The sequence below is a fragment of the Zootoca vivipara genome, chromosome 2 (assembly GCF_965207765.1).
Source record: "Zootoca vivipara chromosome 2, rZooViv2.hap1.1, whole genome shotgun sequence".
NCBI classification, from domain to species: domain Eukaryota; kingdom Metazoa; phylum Chordata; class Lepidosauria; order Squamata; family Lacertidae; genus Zootoca; species Zootoca vivipara.
The window spans coordinates 36,507,448-36,524,860 of record NC_142584.1 but is presented as its reverse complement, the minus strand read 5'-3'; the positions used below and the strand labels follow the sequence as shown (position 1 = coordinate 36,524,860).

At 43.3% G+C, this 17,413-nt stretch overlaps 1 protein-coding gene across 1 annotated transcript; it reads left to right on the top strand.

The window, feature by feature from the left end:
- Nucleotides 1-10,197: 10,197 nt before the first annotated feature.
- On the top strand, nt 10,198-14,540 carry LOC148686814 (heparan sulfate glucosamine 3-O-sulfotransferase 3B1). Its single transcript, XM_088661649.1, has one exon. It carries the CDS (start codon nt 10,199-10,201, stop codon nt 10,808-10,810), a length of 612 nt encoding a protein of 203 aa, XP_088517775.1. The 5' UTR covers nt 10,198; the 3' UTR covers nt 10,811-14,540.
- The last annotated feature ends 2,873 nt before the right edge of the window (nt 14,541-17,413 follow it).

The window sequence follows — 17,413 nt, the reverse complement described above, 5'->3', positions numbered from 1 at the left end:
TGTAAAGCTCCTGTCTTTCCCCCCTCCCCCATCCTTGCCTTGAATCATACCTCCAAGTACAGCAATAGCGTCTTGGCACTTCTGCATGTTGCTCGAAATGTAAACAAAACACCAAGTGAACAAATGCCAGAGGCAGAAAACGCTGTGAAGTAGCAGAAAAAGGTGTCAAGATGCCATGATCCCATGGTGGATTGATGCTTTTATCAGAATTTTCTTCTCCCTCTCCCTCTCTCTCTGTCCCTCCCTCCCTCCCCCCGATTTCTTTCTTTCTTTCAAAGCATTACGGTACATGTTGTTGACTCACAGTGCCAGTGGGGAGGTGTTTTGTTTTATCTCCTCCTGCCCACATATGCAAAACCCTGATAACTCTGCATTAACAAGCAGCTTTCATTTTTAACCGGCACTGTCATCTGAGCAGCAAAGCATCTCCTGAGAAGCAACACACAACTAAATCATGTTGGATGGCCCCTGTCTTTTTCCAGAGATGAACTCATTGATATGTGAGATTTATGTTGCACAATTCCCCACTGCTACAAGGGAGAGTAGAGTTGAAGGAGTGTGGGATGGGGAGGTCAATGAGCTTCTAGTCCGGTGGCAACCAGCATCATGACCAATGTGCTACAAGTAGGAACATCAGGGAATTTCCCATGAAAACAGCCACAAGAGCGGAAATGGCCAGTGTTCATGTATTCATCCCATGTCAAGAATGGAAATTGATCCTGTGAATATTACCGGTATTTGCAATTGTTGCTTTCAGTCCACAAATGATAAGTAATTGATGTTTCCCCGTTATTTGCGTTGCGTTTCCGTCATGCCAAAATGAACGGGGCAGAATAATGTAATGAGAATACGATGTTCACAATTAAATTCTGTAATTATGACAGTGAAACAAATAACATACCGTGTTTCTCATATTATAAGACATGTCTTATATTTATTTTTTCCTCAAAAAAACACACTATGGCTTATTTTCAAGGGATGTCTTATTTTTTTCCTCCTCCTCCTGCCGCGGCCGGCATTGCTGCTGCTCCTATCACTATGTCTTATTTTCGGGGTATGGCTTATATTCCTTGAATGCTTAAAAATCCTGCTATGGCTTATTTTATGGGTATGTCTTAAAATATGAGAAACAGGGTAGTTTTTTGGTGGAAGATGAACTGCAGCAGAATGGAAACATTGTTGCATGAGACAAATGCGTGTATTTTGATCTGAGATAAGGGAGAGGTATGAATAGCCAAGACCATAGACCTGCCTTCTTCTGTTCAGGCAGGCATGCAACAAAAACCCATGCTGCCACTGCTGAGCTTGGGCATGTAGTTTTGACATTCATTTCAAGTGGATGGTCATCCACCCACCCTTCAAAATAGACCAGCCTACCTACTGAGAAATAAATGTGCCATTATCAGAAAGCAGTAGCAATGTGGCTGTGGTAAAGGTAGTTCCTTGTAGTTTGTTTGGAATGAGACAAACCATGAGGCTAGGTTAGTAGATTGAATCTTGTGCCCTTGCGTGCTGCTTGTATTGTATAGGTTTGTATATACAGCTAAGCCAAACCTCCATAGTATAGTGGCAGCAGGACCAGGGAAGGAGCAGAGCACCAGCACATTGCTTATTCACTGTAAGCTATCATTTGGCTCAGTGTTTCATGTGAATCAGGCCAGTGTGCGTGTTTAAAGTTTCTGAGTAAACCAGAGGTAAAGCAATGAGAAAGTAGAGCACATAAGAAAAAAAAAATGAAATCATATAAAAAATAGCACTGTCATGAGCACATGGCTCACACTTTGATATTAAGGCCTAGAGTCCTTGAACTTTAAAAGTCCTTAGAATTATTGAAAACATTTCTTAATGGTGAGATACATGTTGTCTGTCAAAACTCCAATGGCCTCTGAAGGGCAAGTCATCCAGGAAGGTTGTACTTTGGACCACCCTATTGCAATTCTCCCCCAAACCAGCCACCCCTGTAGGGTTCCAAAGAATGATATAGCAGAATGGGCTTGAATAGCAAATTAGATAAAGGTGATGGTGGGAGGGAAATGACAGTGAGAAACATCTAAGCTGCAAGCAATTCCTAAGTTGAATATGGGCACTTCCAGACTGCTGCTATTTTCAGTTGGGATTCAGTCATATCCATGCAGGTCTCACTTACTGAAAAACAGTGTGTTCCCAGGAAATCATTCATTAGGCTAGTGTTCGCATTATGCGCTGAGGATTTCCGTTATTTCCTATGTGAACATGTCTTATCCACGATCTCTCTCCCCACTCCCACCATAGTTTCTTCCGACCAGCAAAAGAGACTCAAAGGGAAAACAGATTTGTCCAATATCTCATAATTGTCCAATCTCTCCCCCTTCCCTTTCTTTGCACTTTCTGTCCTAAATATTTGCCACTGACCAGCAAGATACAAATAAATTAGGAAGTGGGCAAATTCCAGCTGTTCGGATATCTGAATTTGTGGCATGCGTAGCGATGTTTGCGCATAATTCTTTATTTTCAGATAAGTGTATTTTCACATAGTGGGAGCAGTGTGAACCGGCACATTCAGGTCGGGCAATTATAGTTGTTTGGGTGGTTTGGCATAAGAAACCCACTTCTCCAAAATGCTGGACTTTTTTGTGATGGATAAAGTGATGAGGAAACGCCCTGGAAAATATGGGGTGATACTTGCTTTGATGCAACGTCATCTCGCCTCCTGGCAAACAAATGAGGATGAATGCTCATCAAATAGCCAACATTGTCTAATCTCCCTGCAAACAAATCCATATGAATGCTCAGTTAAACAGGTTTTCTAGAAGTGCCCTCTGTGCCTGTGCCTTTCATCATGAAACTGCTTTTGCAGTGGAGCATGCCGACTGGTGTTGGCGAAAGCCCATCTGTACAAATCCATAAAGCCACTTCCTGGGTTAGCCATGATGGGTTTTTCGCCTACCTCGTAGCATGTCGTCACAACTTAGGTTAGGCGGTTAGGCGTTGGAAATTTGCATAACAATCAGATGGAGGAGGGGCAAGTACGTCATCAGCTGCCCTAATTTGGAGAAGTAATTCCGTTAAAGGATTCCGGGGGCGAGGCTTGGTCCTGAGCCTGGAGTTGCCTGGGCCGTAAGGCACGCCCCTTCGGTGGCCACAGGAGGAGCTCTAGTAGATCTACGTCGCGGGGCTCCTTTCTGGTGGTTAACTTCTCACAGACTCCAACACACGGGTTGGAGTCGGATATAGTCGGATTAGGTTCCAACGCCTAAGCCAATTCCGCTCTACATGCATATTTAATAAAGTTGTGGCCTTAACCACCCAATTAATTAAATCTTAAACCTGGTGTCATGAGTCTTTATTCTGGGGAAGGAGGGCATATAGCCACACAAACATTGCCTCCTTCAGACAACAGGACAATGGAAATGCATGTCTGAGCTCACACTACATCGTGCCTGTGGACCATGTTTTGCTCCTGCGATAAGGCTTTGCACAGCCTCTGGGACTTGGAGGCTCATTTTGGGGAGGTGTGTGAATAAGTCGCTCAATGGGGCTGGACCTTGTACCAGGCTTGCTTTTGTACAAATATTTCCCCCCCCCCCTCCTGCAGTTCTGGCATCTCTTTCTTTTGCATTGTTTCTCCAGCAGTTATTTAATGCAGCCTTTGGGGGGCATGGTCAGGTCAATGGTAACAATGGCAAAGATAAGGATAAATGATTGTGTCAGTGTGTGAGAGCACTCAGGGGTGGCTCTGCCGTAAGGCCCTGTGCCACTCTTTGTTCATTGCACCCAAGGGCATCTGCATGGAAACTGTATCCGTACTGCTTACAAGCTTGCCTGCCGCTGCTCTTTTCTTCTTCACTTGGCATCCTGAGCCTATATAATTCAAGACACAATTGCCCATTCAGCAATCGCCACCAAGCATTGCAAAGCGAGAAACAGAATGCTGGAGGGGAATGAAGGAGGCTGTGTAGAGAGGAACTATCACACAGCAAAACCTGTTCGGTGGTCATTTTTCTCCCCCATCACACCCCAGAAGAAAGATAATCAGAGCAACAATCATCCAGCCCCATTTGCTCCTCTGTTAGTAAATTGCATATATGGGCATGTTGACAGCCAAAACTGCTTGGGGGAGAGGACAGGAGTGGATCTAGCCAGGGACATACATGGTGAGTAGAGAACTCTTGAGGTCTGCAGGGCAATCCTGGATGGATGGTAGAGATGGTGTTGCTTCCAGAAGTTGCTTTCCGGATGGTGTGGTGCCATTAATCCAGCTTCCCAGCAGATCAGTCACTGTTGCTTACTAGTAATGGGAAAATTGATGGGGAGCAAACACATTGGTGGAGCCAATCCGATACTTGGGCTGGTGCATTTAACTTCCCCACCGCTATGTCTCCCTCCCTCCTGGTAAACCCAAGTGACACACCTGCTGGGAAGCTAGCATAGAAGCACTGCCCCACCTCGCACAGATTCACTTCACTCTCAAAGAGGTTGGGGCTGAAGAACAGAAATGCATTCTGTCTCTGAATAGTAGCAGCAGAGAGCAGTTTGCAGGCACAAACTCTCAAGCTTGCCAGTGGTGGGGAGGAAATGGAAGGGAATTGCATGGCAAGCTCCATTCAGCCTGACACTTAAAAGGCATAGAATTGGTTTTCATAGAGGTACACCCTCAGGCATAGTCTCTCTGAGATGCATAGCAGAACTGTGAACACATCAGGAACACATGCATGGTCCAAAGGGGAAATGTGCAACTTCTCTTCTTACCTGAAACACATAACCGTGGAATGAAAATAATCACTGATACATCCTGTTATTTGTCTGTTAAGTACAACATGCTTTGGATAAAGGTGCCTAAGGCTGTGTCCACACTGGCAGGAACATGGGATTGGCTCCACTGGTGCGTCCACACAGGACCAACTTTGCCACCATCCTGTTCCACTTCCACACCATCCCACTAAGTGGCAGCAGCACCTCTGCCAGGACACCGCCCAACCCTGCAGGTTGGTCCTGCACAGAGATGCTTCTGTTTGCTCCAGTCCAACATCAAAAAACATTAATGAGCATGTTTGGAACCAGATTGGTAGTATTCTCAATGAAAACTCAGTAGGCATGTAATAAACTTATTCAGCAAACCAGTTAAACAGGACAATGTAAATCAGATGATGCTGTAGCTGAAATGATTAGGGTCACTTATCTTTCCACACTGCCTAAATAATTTGAGAACAGTCAAGGGTTTGGTTAGTCACCATTTGTCAAATACTATTGCTCCTATGGCAACTTGCTGGTGGTCAAAAGCAATAACAACAACAACAACAACAACAACAACAATAATAATAATAATAATAATAATTTATTTATACCCCACCCATCTGGCTGGGCTTCCCCAGCCACTCTGGGCGGCTTCCAACAGAAGTATTAAAATACAATAATTTATTAAACATTAAAAGCTTCCCTAAACAGGGCTGCCTTCAGATGTCCTCAAAAAGTCTGGTAGTTGTTTTTCTCTTTGACATCTGGTGGGAGGGCGTTCCACAGGGCAGGTGCCACTACCGAGAAGGCCCTCTGTCTGGTTCGCTGTAACTTGGCTTCTCACAGCGAGGGAACCGCCAGAAGGCCCTCGGCGCTGGACCTCAGTGTCCGGGCAGAACAATGGAGGTGGAGACGCTCCTTCAGGTATACTGGACTCAATGCCTGAATTGAGGGATATTTAATAGACATGGTGCTTCATTCTCAAATTCTTGGTTCTATTGTTCCCAAGCTTCCATTGAGGCACTATCTTTAGGCCTTCAGTAGCATACTTGAAGCATGGCTGACCTATCAACTGCATGGGTAGAACTGAGTCGGTGCTGGACTGTGAATTTAGACTACACATATAAAAAGTACTCTGTTTCAGAGAAGGCATCCTCTTCCATTAAATAGACACACACACACACCCCAAATCCTACTAAATTTAAAATAACACAGCCCATTTATTCTGGCAAAAACTCATTTGGAAATTATGTTTGCCAAAATATTTCTGTGGCTCTGATCTTTTTCAAGTGGCTGCTTCTCAATAAAATCCAGATGCCACCCATCCATAAGGCCCTACAGGCTGCTGTTTATGTCCATGAAAGATGCCTTTGTCATTCATTGATCTCTCCAAAGCTGTGGCAGGACATGCCTAGTGGCTCCCAACCATAGCTGCCAAGTTTTCACTTTTCTTGCGAGGAAGCCTATTCAGCATAAGGGAAAATCCCTGTAAAAAAGGGATAACTTGGCAGCTATGCTCCCAACAACATGCAATCCGTGGCTTCAGCTTGCCAAGTGTTGACACAAGCAGACAAAGACAGCATTCATCTCCCAGTTCGGAAGAAGACTAATGTGCTACAAAGATGCCACCTAAAAGTTTGAGTTCTCTAGTAAATCAAGATATGAGCAATCAACCTTCTGTGTTTGCTTTGTTAAGGTAGCATTTCGGTGGCTCCTCTCATTCTTAAGAATGGGTAATTAATGTTGGACTTGGCAATATCTGGCCCTATTGTGAATGATCTGGGGAAATCTTTGTTTGCTTTTATGGGACTGGGTTTTGGCTGACCCTTTCTGTAAGCATCCTTTTTAAAAGAGGAAGCTCACAAAAGTCTGTCTTTAAAGTTAGATGATCCTACAATGCTCTGTTGCCTTCTAACAGTTATTAAGCTCTTTCAGGTGTTTGAAAACAGTAAAGAACTGTGGCTTCTGGGGCATATTCAGATGTAGTACCTAGGAAGACTCCAGTGCAGGCTTTGTCTGCATGGGCCTGATGTGGTTATGAGTGGACTGAGCAGCTTAATTTCAATTTTGCTGGACCACAATCATAAATTCATCCAGTCCCATTTTGTTTGGATATTTTTAAAATAATGCATGAATAAATTGTATTTAAATTAAATGCATTTTGCATGTACTTTTTTGTGCATAAAACACCTATTTTTTTAATGAGGTTTCACACCAAAACTGCACTGCAAAATTCAGATAAGTGCATAATCCAACTGGGAATGTGGTTGTGATCTGTAAGCAAATACAGAAGTGTCATACTAGGTCAGTGTGCTGCAGAAAGCAGACCAGATGCATTCCTCCCCCATTCCTAAATGTGGTTTTAAAATGTGACAATTACTCAGTCAGAGGGAGCAGTGTGATGAGTTGCCACATTGATGTAATCTAAATGTATCAAAATAAGAATTATTTTCACAACTATACCTTTTATAATGAAACGCTCAGAGTCAGACTACCTATTCTTGCTTCCTGGATACTTATTTAGTGTTGTTGTTGTTTAGTCGTTTAGTCGTGTCCGACTCTTCGTGACCCCATGGACCATAGCACGCCAGGCACTCCTGTCTTCCACTGCCTCCCGCAGTTTGGTCAAATTCATGTTCGTAGCTTCGAGAACACTGTCCAACCATCTCGTCCTCTGTCGTCCCCTTCTCCTTGTGCTCTCAATCTTTCCCAACATCAGGGTCTTTTCCGAGGATTCTTCTCTTCTCATGAGGTGGCCAAAGTATTGGAGTCTCAGCTTCACGATCCGTCCTTCCAGTGAGCACTCAGGGCTGATTTCCTTCAGAATGGATAGGTTTGATCTTCTTGCAGTCCATGGGACTCTCAAGAGTCTCAAGAGTCTTATTTAGTAGTGGGATACAATCTAGCAGTTGTTGCTCTTGCATCAAATTGGCTTATCTTTTTAAAGGGAGATGGGAGTCACATGATAGAAACATCCCCTGATGTTCTCTCTCATTTATTTTGACCCCGTGTTATCTCAATTTTCCATGTCATCTTGATTATATTCTCGAACTGAGCATCACAACATTAGACTTTTGAATTAATGTTGTAATTATTCTTACCCAAACCCTCACAGCAGTTTCCCTTTAGGATTTACAGATTAGTCTCTCTTTTTGGTTCATATCAGTTTCACGTGTGTTTATTTGTAAGTCCATTCCATCCTGCTTCCACATTAATCTGCTGTTTCTTTAAAATGCACATTGAGGACATAAATATGTATTTCTGGAAGTATTTTTTTCTCAAAATATGCCCTTCTAAATTTCTCTCAAAGTATGCATTTCTTCTCCCTCTCTCTCTCCTCTTTTTAAAAAGCTTATCATAAATATTCATCTTTATACTACATTGGAACATTTTAAAAGCCAAAAACTGCAATGCAAAACCCACAGAAGTACAAAATCCCAAGGATAACTGTGTTGTGATCTCTGCATTAGTCTGGGAGATGCAGAGCAGATCAGTTCCTATCAGAAATCACAGAGAACAAATTCCTCAAGCAACCCTAGTTTTCTTCAAGCAGGCGATTCCTTGCTGAATTGCTTTTGTTGCTAGGATTCCCATCTTCCCACTCACAATTCAGCTTAAAGCACCAGTTGTTCCCTTGATGACATCATTTTGAATGTTTGAAAACTCAAAACATTCTCCCACCCCCACCCCCACCCCAAACCCACATTATAATCAGTTTGGTGAAATATATAGGGTTGCGTCCAGTGTTTCTGTACTACTTCCACAATGAAACTTCCTCCTTCTCTCCCCTGCAACCCTCTGTGCACCCTCAAATTCTCTTCCAGATGGCTGGGGGATATTCTGGGAGGGGTGAGCTCAGGGAAGGGAGAGGAATCGGAAGCCCCATTCCATAAGTGGAAGATCACTCATGTAGCATTGGATACTCATAGTGTTAAGTTTGGAGTGAGAAACCCATATTCAGATGCCCATTCAGCTTTGAACGTCACTTGACTCTAACTAACCACACATGAGAATAAAATGGTAGGATGAAAAGGACTGCTTTGGGGTAGGGTGAGAGGTGACTAAAAACAAAAACAAAAACAAAACCTCCTAATGTTTTTTTCAGATACAACATACAGAAAAGAATCTTCCTTCCCCTCTCCCCCTCCCCAAGAGAGTACAACACAACATGCAAGGATGAGTGGAATGTATAAACATGCCATTACACAAACTAGAAACAAGTACCATTGTGTGGACAGGCAGAGTCCCCCCCCCCAACCCCAGGCAACCCCTGAGCGGAATAATGACTCAAGACAACGTGCCAAGGGATTAAAATTGGCCACAACTTTATTAAGTTTCAGATGTAGGGAGACCCCTTTAAAGGAGAACCCTGGTATCACCACCGCAAGGGGGGCATGGGTCACCGCTTCATGCCCCCCCTTTTGGAAGATAGACTAAAGGATTCCGCCCAAGGCCTGAAACTGCCAAAGTTGTGACGTTTTGCTATGGGAAAGGCAAAACGTGCCAATGCAGGGAAATTCCTTTCTGGCCCTTCAACAGCGACCTTGACGTAGCAGCGCCTGCATACCTGAGTAGAAGAGGTTAACCTGCAAAAGAAGACTTAACTGAGGGAGGGCAGGGTGGGAGAAGCTCTGGAGCTGACTGCCGCTTCACAGGGAAGATTCACCTTCTGTTGTGTGGGCAGGACGGTCCCTCCCCTTACCTGGCCAATCCCCTGGCAACGCCTCACCAGGCGGGATTGGACGATTGGCTGAGGTAGGCAAAGACCTCCAGGTATCCAGCCTGGGGAGGATGAGGCCAGTCTGAACTACCAGGAGTCGCACTGGGATCCAGAGGGCTGCATGTGACCACACACAAAAAAGTCATCTAAACTAGTTCCCAGGCCAGGAATGGGGAACCTGTGACCCTTCAGACATTGTTGGATTCCAGCTCCCATCAGCGTCAGCAGGCATAATGATTATGCAGTGTCTGAAGTTGTACATCTTTTTTTCTATGCTGAATCTGCTGCCTGGCAATTTTAACTGAAAAATTCCTAAGTAATAATTTTGTGTGTAAGAAAAATAGCTACCACTTCCATAGCAATTTGTAATAAAGGAAACCATTCCTATTTGCATCTGTGGGAATTATATCATAGCTAAATTACACTGTTTGGATAGGATACACTACTTACTGATATGTTTGTGGTGTAATGCACATGTAATAGCTACGCTGTGCACATAACTGGAGATTTACTTATTGTGTCAGATTTAGCTTACGAAAATGGATGGGATGGTTCCATGGCAATTGGGCCTTGGTGTAGATAGTAAAGCATTCAAACAAATGAAAAATGTGTTATGAGTGCTATGAGTAAGTGCAATCTACGTGCATCTATTTTGTTTGTGCCAGCTGGCCATCATTGCAAGAGACCTTAACGAAACTTTTGCTGTTGAAGCCCAATCCTCCAAAAGTAATTTTGATCTCTCCTCTTTTCTGCATTAGGGATTTGATGCCAAGAACTCTCGATGGGCAAATCACCATGGAGAAAACTCCCAGCTACTTTGTCACCAAGGAAGCCCCGGCTCGCATCTCTGCCATGTCGAAGGGCACCAAGCTCATTGTGGTGGTGAGAGACCCGGTCACCAGAGCCATTTCTGACTATACACAAACTCTGTCCAAGAAGCCTGACATCCCCACCTTTGAGAGCCTGACCTTCAAAAACAGGACTACGGGCCTCATTGATACCTCCTGGAGTGCTATCCAGATTGGCATTTACGCCAAGCACCTGGAAAACTGGCTCCTGTACTTCCCCATTGGGCAGATCCTCTTTGTCAGTGGGGAGAGGCTAATCAGTGATCCAGCTGGTGAGTTAGGCCGAGTCCAGGACTTTCTGGGCCTCAAGAGGATCATCACGGACAAACACTTCTATTTCAACAAAACCAAGGGTTTCCCATGCCTGAAAAAGGCTGAAGGCAGCAGCAAGCCCCACTGCTTGGGCAAAACCAAGGGGCGGACCCACCCCAACATAGACCAGGAAGTGGTTCAGAGGCTGCGGGAATTCTACAGGCCCTTCAACATGAAGTTCTACCAGATGACTGGACATGACTTTGGCTGGGATTGAGGCTGGGAAAAATAATAATTTAAACAAATAAAAAGGAAAAATATATTTTTGTACATATCAATAGAGAGGGGAAATTAATATTTGTGCTAATGTCTGGTGGTTCCAATTAATATTTTCGTTTTGATGCACATATCATGGTTTTCTATTTTTCTTATTTTGTTAGTCAGGATTTATAGTATCCACTTCCACAAGGCTGTCCGTTGAGATCTTGCCACTGCGTCCAGTATGCCTCTTTCCAATTTTCCATTTGACATCTTTGAGGTTTTTATGAAGTAATTTGGCACTATTTGTCTATTAATTCTGGGTTCTGTGCCCAGATTTTTAACAAAATGGCATTAGTCGGTCACATTGGTGACCAAAATAATCAGGTTTGGAAGATATTTTCCTAGTTCTACTGCTCTGGCATGACATGCGGTATGAGACTCAGATGGGATCCATTTTTATTTCGTTTTATTTCATTCTTTAATTTGAGAGAGTTTCATGATGTGAATTCAGTAAACAGCTTGAGAGGGGGCTGTTCAATTTACAAAATTCTTCACTCCTCTCTCTTCCCCACCTGACTTCATAAAGACACTACAGCATCCACTCCTGGCATGTACCCTGATAGTGCCCAGCACAACCAGGAAGAGAAGGGTTCTCTCTAGCCCAAATATAGCACTATCATTTCCCAAGATGTAACAACGGTTCTCTGATTCATGTACCGAAGCTAAAGCACACCCTTGGGAATGGGTCATTAGGCATTTACTGAAGAGTGGTGTGAGGCCTTGTCCAAACATATGACTCCAAACCTAGATGTTTTCTCAGAGAAGATCCAATATCCAAACTAATTAAGATAAAGTATCTTCATTATAGTTTGAAGGGCTTTTCAAAGCCTTATCCCTCTACCCCCAACGAACCCACCTGTTGTCTCCGTAAAACCTTGTATTAGCTCAGATTTCTCTACCCAGAGCCCAGTGACAGCTGGGCTGAGTGGAAGAGTCAACAGTAGGAAGAGAGAAAACAAAGTCATTTTCTCTGTCATCTCCCCCACTTAAGCACAAGGGGTCATGAGGTTACCACTTACTACCTTCAGCCAACCCACTCGGCCTCCTGTCTCTGCTCAGAATGGCTCATCTCTAGCCTTAAGCCCTTTCCTGGCAGTGTCTTGTGCCGCAAAACATCTGGGTAAACATTTAATAATCACCCAAACAAAGAAGGGAAAGTAGTTAATTGGTCACTTGAGAATGTAACATACGACAATGCTGGCTTGCTCCAGCTCACAGCAGTTCTTCTGTCTGAGAGCCTTCTGAGAGCTTGATTCATCCCAAATACAGTGATCAGCCATTGGGGGAAAGTACTCTGTCTGGGGACTCTAAAAGGGAGGGGGACCGTCAGCACTAGCTGTGTTGTTATACTGCCATGGGCCCTGAAATGGAGACTGGTTTACAATACGAGGCCACACTGGGTACCAAGTAATATTATGGCCCTCTTTTGACCTGGTTCATCTACCACATCCAAAACTACAGCAGTGGATCATTTCCCATTATTGGAAAACAACAACAACATAGAGATAATTTAATAAACTTGAAAGTCTCTGTCACCTTTTAACTAGCTAACAGATATTGATATTGGTGACAATTTAGGCCCATTGTTCATGATAAGTATTTTCAGCTGTCCATGAATCTGGAAGGGTGACAACTTGATCTTAATCAGGTTGCACAGCTTTGCAGTGTATGAGAAACATCTCTACATCCTAACTATATCCCAGTGTCATGGTTTGTAATTGGCCCAGCACAACTGATGCTCACGGGGACCTGGTAGAACAATATGAGGACTAGGCTGCAATTAGAACTGGAGACCTGGGGTAATTATACTTTTGTCTCTGTTAATATTTGTTAACACTGCAGGTCTCAAACTGCCGCCCCTCAGCTATCATACCTTGGTGTTTCTGTCACATTTCAAGTTCTATGGACCAAACTAGAATTGACTTTGGCTGACACATTTCTTTTAATGTGTCTGCCCTGTTTAAATATAAAGTGAAGGATGAAAGTCTTCTTTTAACAGTAAAGGGACACATGGGAAAAGAACAGCCAGCCCTCCCACCCACCCCCCCAATACCTTCTTTCCCCTCCGTCCATTGCTCCAATCAGTGTTATCCACTCCCATCTCCTATCCACTAGAGCAGCCAGCTACAGGGCATCATACTCCTTTTACCCAGCACACCCATTTCATGTGTGAACAGGGTGATCACTTAAATGTCCCATCACATCTAGTTGTCCTCGTCAAAAAAAATTTAAGCACCCCCCCCCAAAAAAATCAAACTGATATAGAGCATGTCATACACATTATGCACCTCTTTTGCATGCTATATCCTAGCAAAAGAATTGGGTTTTGTAGCTAAATGAAAGCTCTCTTCAATGACAGCAGTGAACACATGACCAGAGGATATGTGGATGAGTAGTTTCACGCACCATTTCTTCAATCCAAACATTTTAGAACTCTGCAAAGTCAGGATTCTAAAACATGTTTGGAGCCTCAATGAATACAAAAGACTCCACGCTTCCTTCAGACAGTTGGAAGGCAACAAAAATGTTGACAAAGCAGGGCAGATCTGATGTGCTCATTGTGTTTGCTCTTGCCGCAGGTTTACTGATGCCTAAAGAGGGTTGAAGGATTCGAAATCACTCTCAAACAGGAAGTAAGACACTGTTTCTTTTTAGATGCTGAGGTAGATCAGTTTCATAAAGACCTAATAACTGGGGATGGCCAAGTTGGTTTCCTGTAGGATTCTCTTGGGCTCCAGTTAGGGTTTCCTGATTAAAACATGATCTCTTTCGATTGGGACACCTTGGAACAGCAATCTCTACACATGACATGGAGCTAACATGTTCTCAAGTGAGAGATGATCACATTGCCAGTTTACAGAATTGTGATATACAAATAGGTGAGCAGCAAAAGGACCAGAGAGGTTGTCCAAAGGGGAACTCTCCTGTTTGTTTATGTATGGGGTCATCTTTGTCTAAAACAATTGCAGCTTCCATTCATTTCCAGACAGCTTACAGCCATGTACCAGCTTGTAGTTTGCAGATCACTTTGTGGCTGTTTTCTCTGTTAATACAAGCCTGAATTAGGGCCTTGGTGCATATGGGCTTTACTGTGTCCCTGTGGAGTGATGTTTCATAATAACTAACCTCAATCAGTTTTGTATTGAGAAGCGCAAACTATAACACTTCTATGCAGACAATCTGAAGGATGCAGCTTGTCAATATTTCTCCAAAGGGTTGTTTCTTGCCGGCATATATACAATGAACTAAAAACCTATGTACAAAACTAAATTAAAAGCCAGATTGCAAAGGAGCCTGTTGAGCGAGTCTTTTACCTCGTAGCACACCTGGTGTAATAAATGCAAATGGATATGGCATTAATTTATATTTTGTGGATTCTATGACTCCTACTCAAGAGCATACTTTCTGAAGTTATTTATTTTAAATAGTTATTGCTTTATCTCTCCTTTTCTATCCAGTATATAAGGTATACCATATAAGGCCTGCCAAGAAAGATACCCATGTCTTTTTTATTAACAGAAAAGAATTCTTCTTTCCTTTGTACATACTATTTTATGTTATTTCTTTGCGTTGTAATCCTCTCATTTCCTCACTTTGATGCTATTTCTGTATGAGCCGAAATACTTTTTAATTTAATTTAAGGCTGAAAAAGCACATGTTTTAATAAACCTTACGGGTATTGAGAGGCACTGTGCTGTCTTTTTTGGCTTTGACACAAAGCGTGGGGGAGAGAGATGATGTGAACCTGGGCTATTTCATAGTCATCACAGTTTTAATAAAAATTCTCTGATGTCTGATTTTTATATACACAGTAAATATGAAGACCCATTTAAATAGAGGGAGCTTCAGAAGGCTGCAAACTGGCATCACTTTACTTGTGTGATGAGCAGAACCATGGTGTTGATACTGAAAAAAGCAGATGCCAGTGAGGGGTTAGCCCTGCCTTGCCCAACCTAATGCTCTCCAGATGTTTGACTTCCAACCCCCATCAATCTCAGCCAACATGGCCATATTTTCAGGACTGATCGGAGCTGCAATCCAGCCACATCGTGAGGGCACCGGGTTAGGGAAGCTTGGCTTAGCCAAAGCCATAGAAGAAAGAGGTACCAAACAACCAGCTTTTAACAGTCCAACCAGCAAAAATATATTGCAAAATGTAAGTAGCATCTTGTTTCCAGGTGCCACCAGGCTTCACCCATGCCTGACCAGATCCTGTTAAACACATTGGCTCCACTTCCACCCCGTCTGTTTGTTTAGAATTCTTATATACCATTTAAAATCATGCATATTGATGTATACTTTCCATAAAAGGATGCATCAAAAACAAAAAAACAAAATCATATGAAACATACATAATAATTAATAACTATTTTACTCCATTTAAAAGTAGTACAAGAAATGCCCAGGCAAGAGAAAACAGAATAAACATTGTTGTGATACCTATCACTTCATTCTTCTGCATTATTTACGCATTCATTCATTTCTTCACAAAGCATTTCTAGACCACTTCATTGTTTAAAAATCTCTAAGCTGTGTACACCATGAGCAAAACACCCCCAAAGTCAATTAAAATACAACCAATTAAAATACAACCAACAAAAATACAACCAATAAGTAGGTTATACAGACCAATCTTCTGGGGCAAAGGAGAAAATTTGCTACACAAAGTCAGAAAGAGGTGGACCTTATGAATAGTGTTAGTGAAGTTGTGCATTTTCAAGGGCTGCTCAGTTCTTCAAAGGGCTAAGTGTTGATGCTGGCATGTCCACAAATCAAGTGGTTAATGAAGCAGGAATCTAGTGGAACAGAGGAAGTTGCCTTAAATAAATCTCGTCTGCCTAGTGGTCGGTTTCAATTAATACTGTCTCCTCCAGGTATGGGGAACTTGTGGCTCTCCAGCTGTGGTTGGATTACCAACTCCCATCATCCTTTGGCCATGGTGGCTGAGGCTAATGGAATTTGAAGTCCAAGAACATCTGGAGAGTCACAGGTTAGCCACCCCAAACTCTCTGCACTGACTGGCAGCAGCTTTGCAAGGTAGGGATTTCCCTAGGTCTACCTAGAGATGCTGGGGATTGGACGGGGGAACATCTGCATGCAAAGTATGTGCTCTGCGACTGCCCCGAGGAAGCAGGTGGTCACACTTCACTTCGGAAATGTTTCAGCAAAAAGCATATTCAGTGGTTTGGCAATCAAATATAAAATTTTCAGTGTGGTGTGGTAAAACGAGATCTCTATTTATTCATTTTTACTTGCACAGATTAAATCCCAAGAAAATACACTCCTGTACCTCAGAACATTCTATTAAATTCCTGCCGTTTCATATAAATCTTTATCCTTGGACAGAAAAACATCCTATTACTTTTCCCGAGCTTCTGCATTTTGTCTTTTAATTATTGCTATCCAGAGTTCATAACGTAGGCTCAGCATTCCTCCCAGGTAATATTTATCTAGATTTGGACTGAAGGACTTGAGCTTATAATGCAAACATAAGAAATCCTCATTAAGGCTTTGGGGAGGAAGGGACTTGACTGGATATAGTACAACCTGGGGGGGGGGAGTTTTAGTAAGGAATATTTCTCTCTCTCTTCTCTCTTTTTCAACATCCTCCATTTTCAGAACTGGCCCCAGACATTTTGCTGCCTGAGGCAAATAGCACCCCTTCTCCTAAAACATGAATCATCATATCCAAGAAAGACCTGGGTTTTTTTGATACCGGAGAAAGAAAAATCCCACGAGTGCCTCTCCCTGGGAAAAAAATAACAACAAAACAACAGGAAATGTAACCATTTGCTGCCCTCTGATGACACTCAAAATCATCTGTCTGAGGTGGTCACTCTGTCTAATGGTAGGTCCATCCCTGGCCATTTTATATATGGTTATATTAATACAAAAATGATGGCTTTCTTAGACTTTAGCAATGCCATTCTTAAAGTTATTATGCCACCAGTGTTTGTGAACTCAAGTTCTTCCTTGGACTTAAGCAAATCATTGTTTCTCAGCATAAGTTCCTTATGGCAAATTGAGAACAAGAGTATACCAATATGATTTATAGTTTTCCTTCCTCCTGGCCGAGATTGCTTCTGATCTTTCCTTCTGAGCTTCCCTTCAGAGTGTGTGTGTGTGTGAGAGAGAGAGAGAGAGAGAGGGAGGGAGGGGGTGTTTTCTCTGAGATACTATATCAAAGAGTGTGTTGTTTATCACCCTACATTGCCCCTCCCCCCAATAGGAGACGTTCTAGAGGCAATTTTTATCCAGCAGAAAGAGAAGAACAGATTACAGGAGCAGCAGACCAAGAAATACAACAACCACATACAGGGCCGTCTTAAGCGGGTCGGGCGCCCGGGGGCCGTGGTGCGCAGATCGCTCCAGCGCCCCCGCTCCGCCCCGCTCCTTCCCGCGGCTGGTGGGCAGGCGCAGCGTGGTTTCCGCGCGGCTTCGCCGTGCAGCGCCCCCCTGCCGACCCGGCGCCCCGCGCCACCCAGCCTACCCCATACCACATACTCCCTACCTCCCAACCACCAAGTAGAACAGCAGAGCCTTTGAAATTATCAACTAG

What these genes read in the sequence shown, in the direction of transcription:
- LOC148686814 (XM_088661649.1), top strand. Translation starts at nt 10,199, where the DNA reads ATGCCAAGAACTCTCGATGGGCAAATCACCATGGAGAAAACTCCCAGC.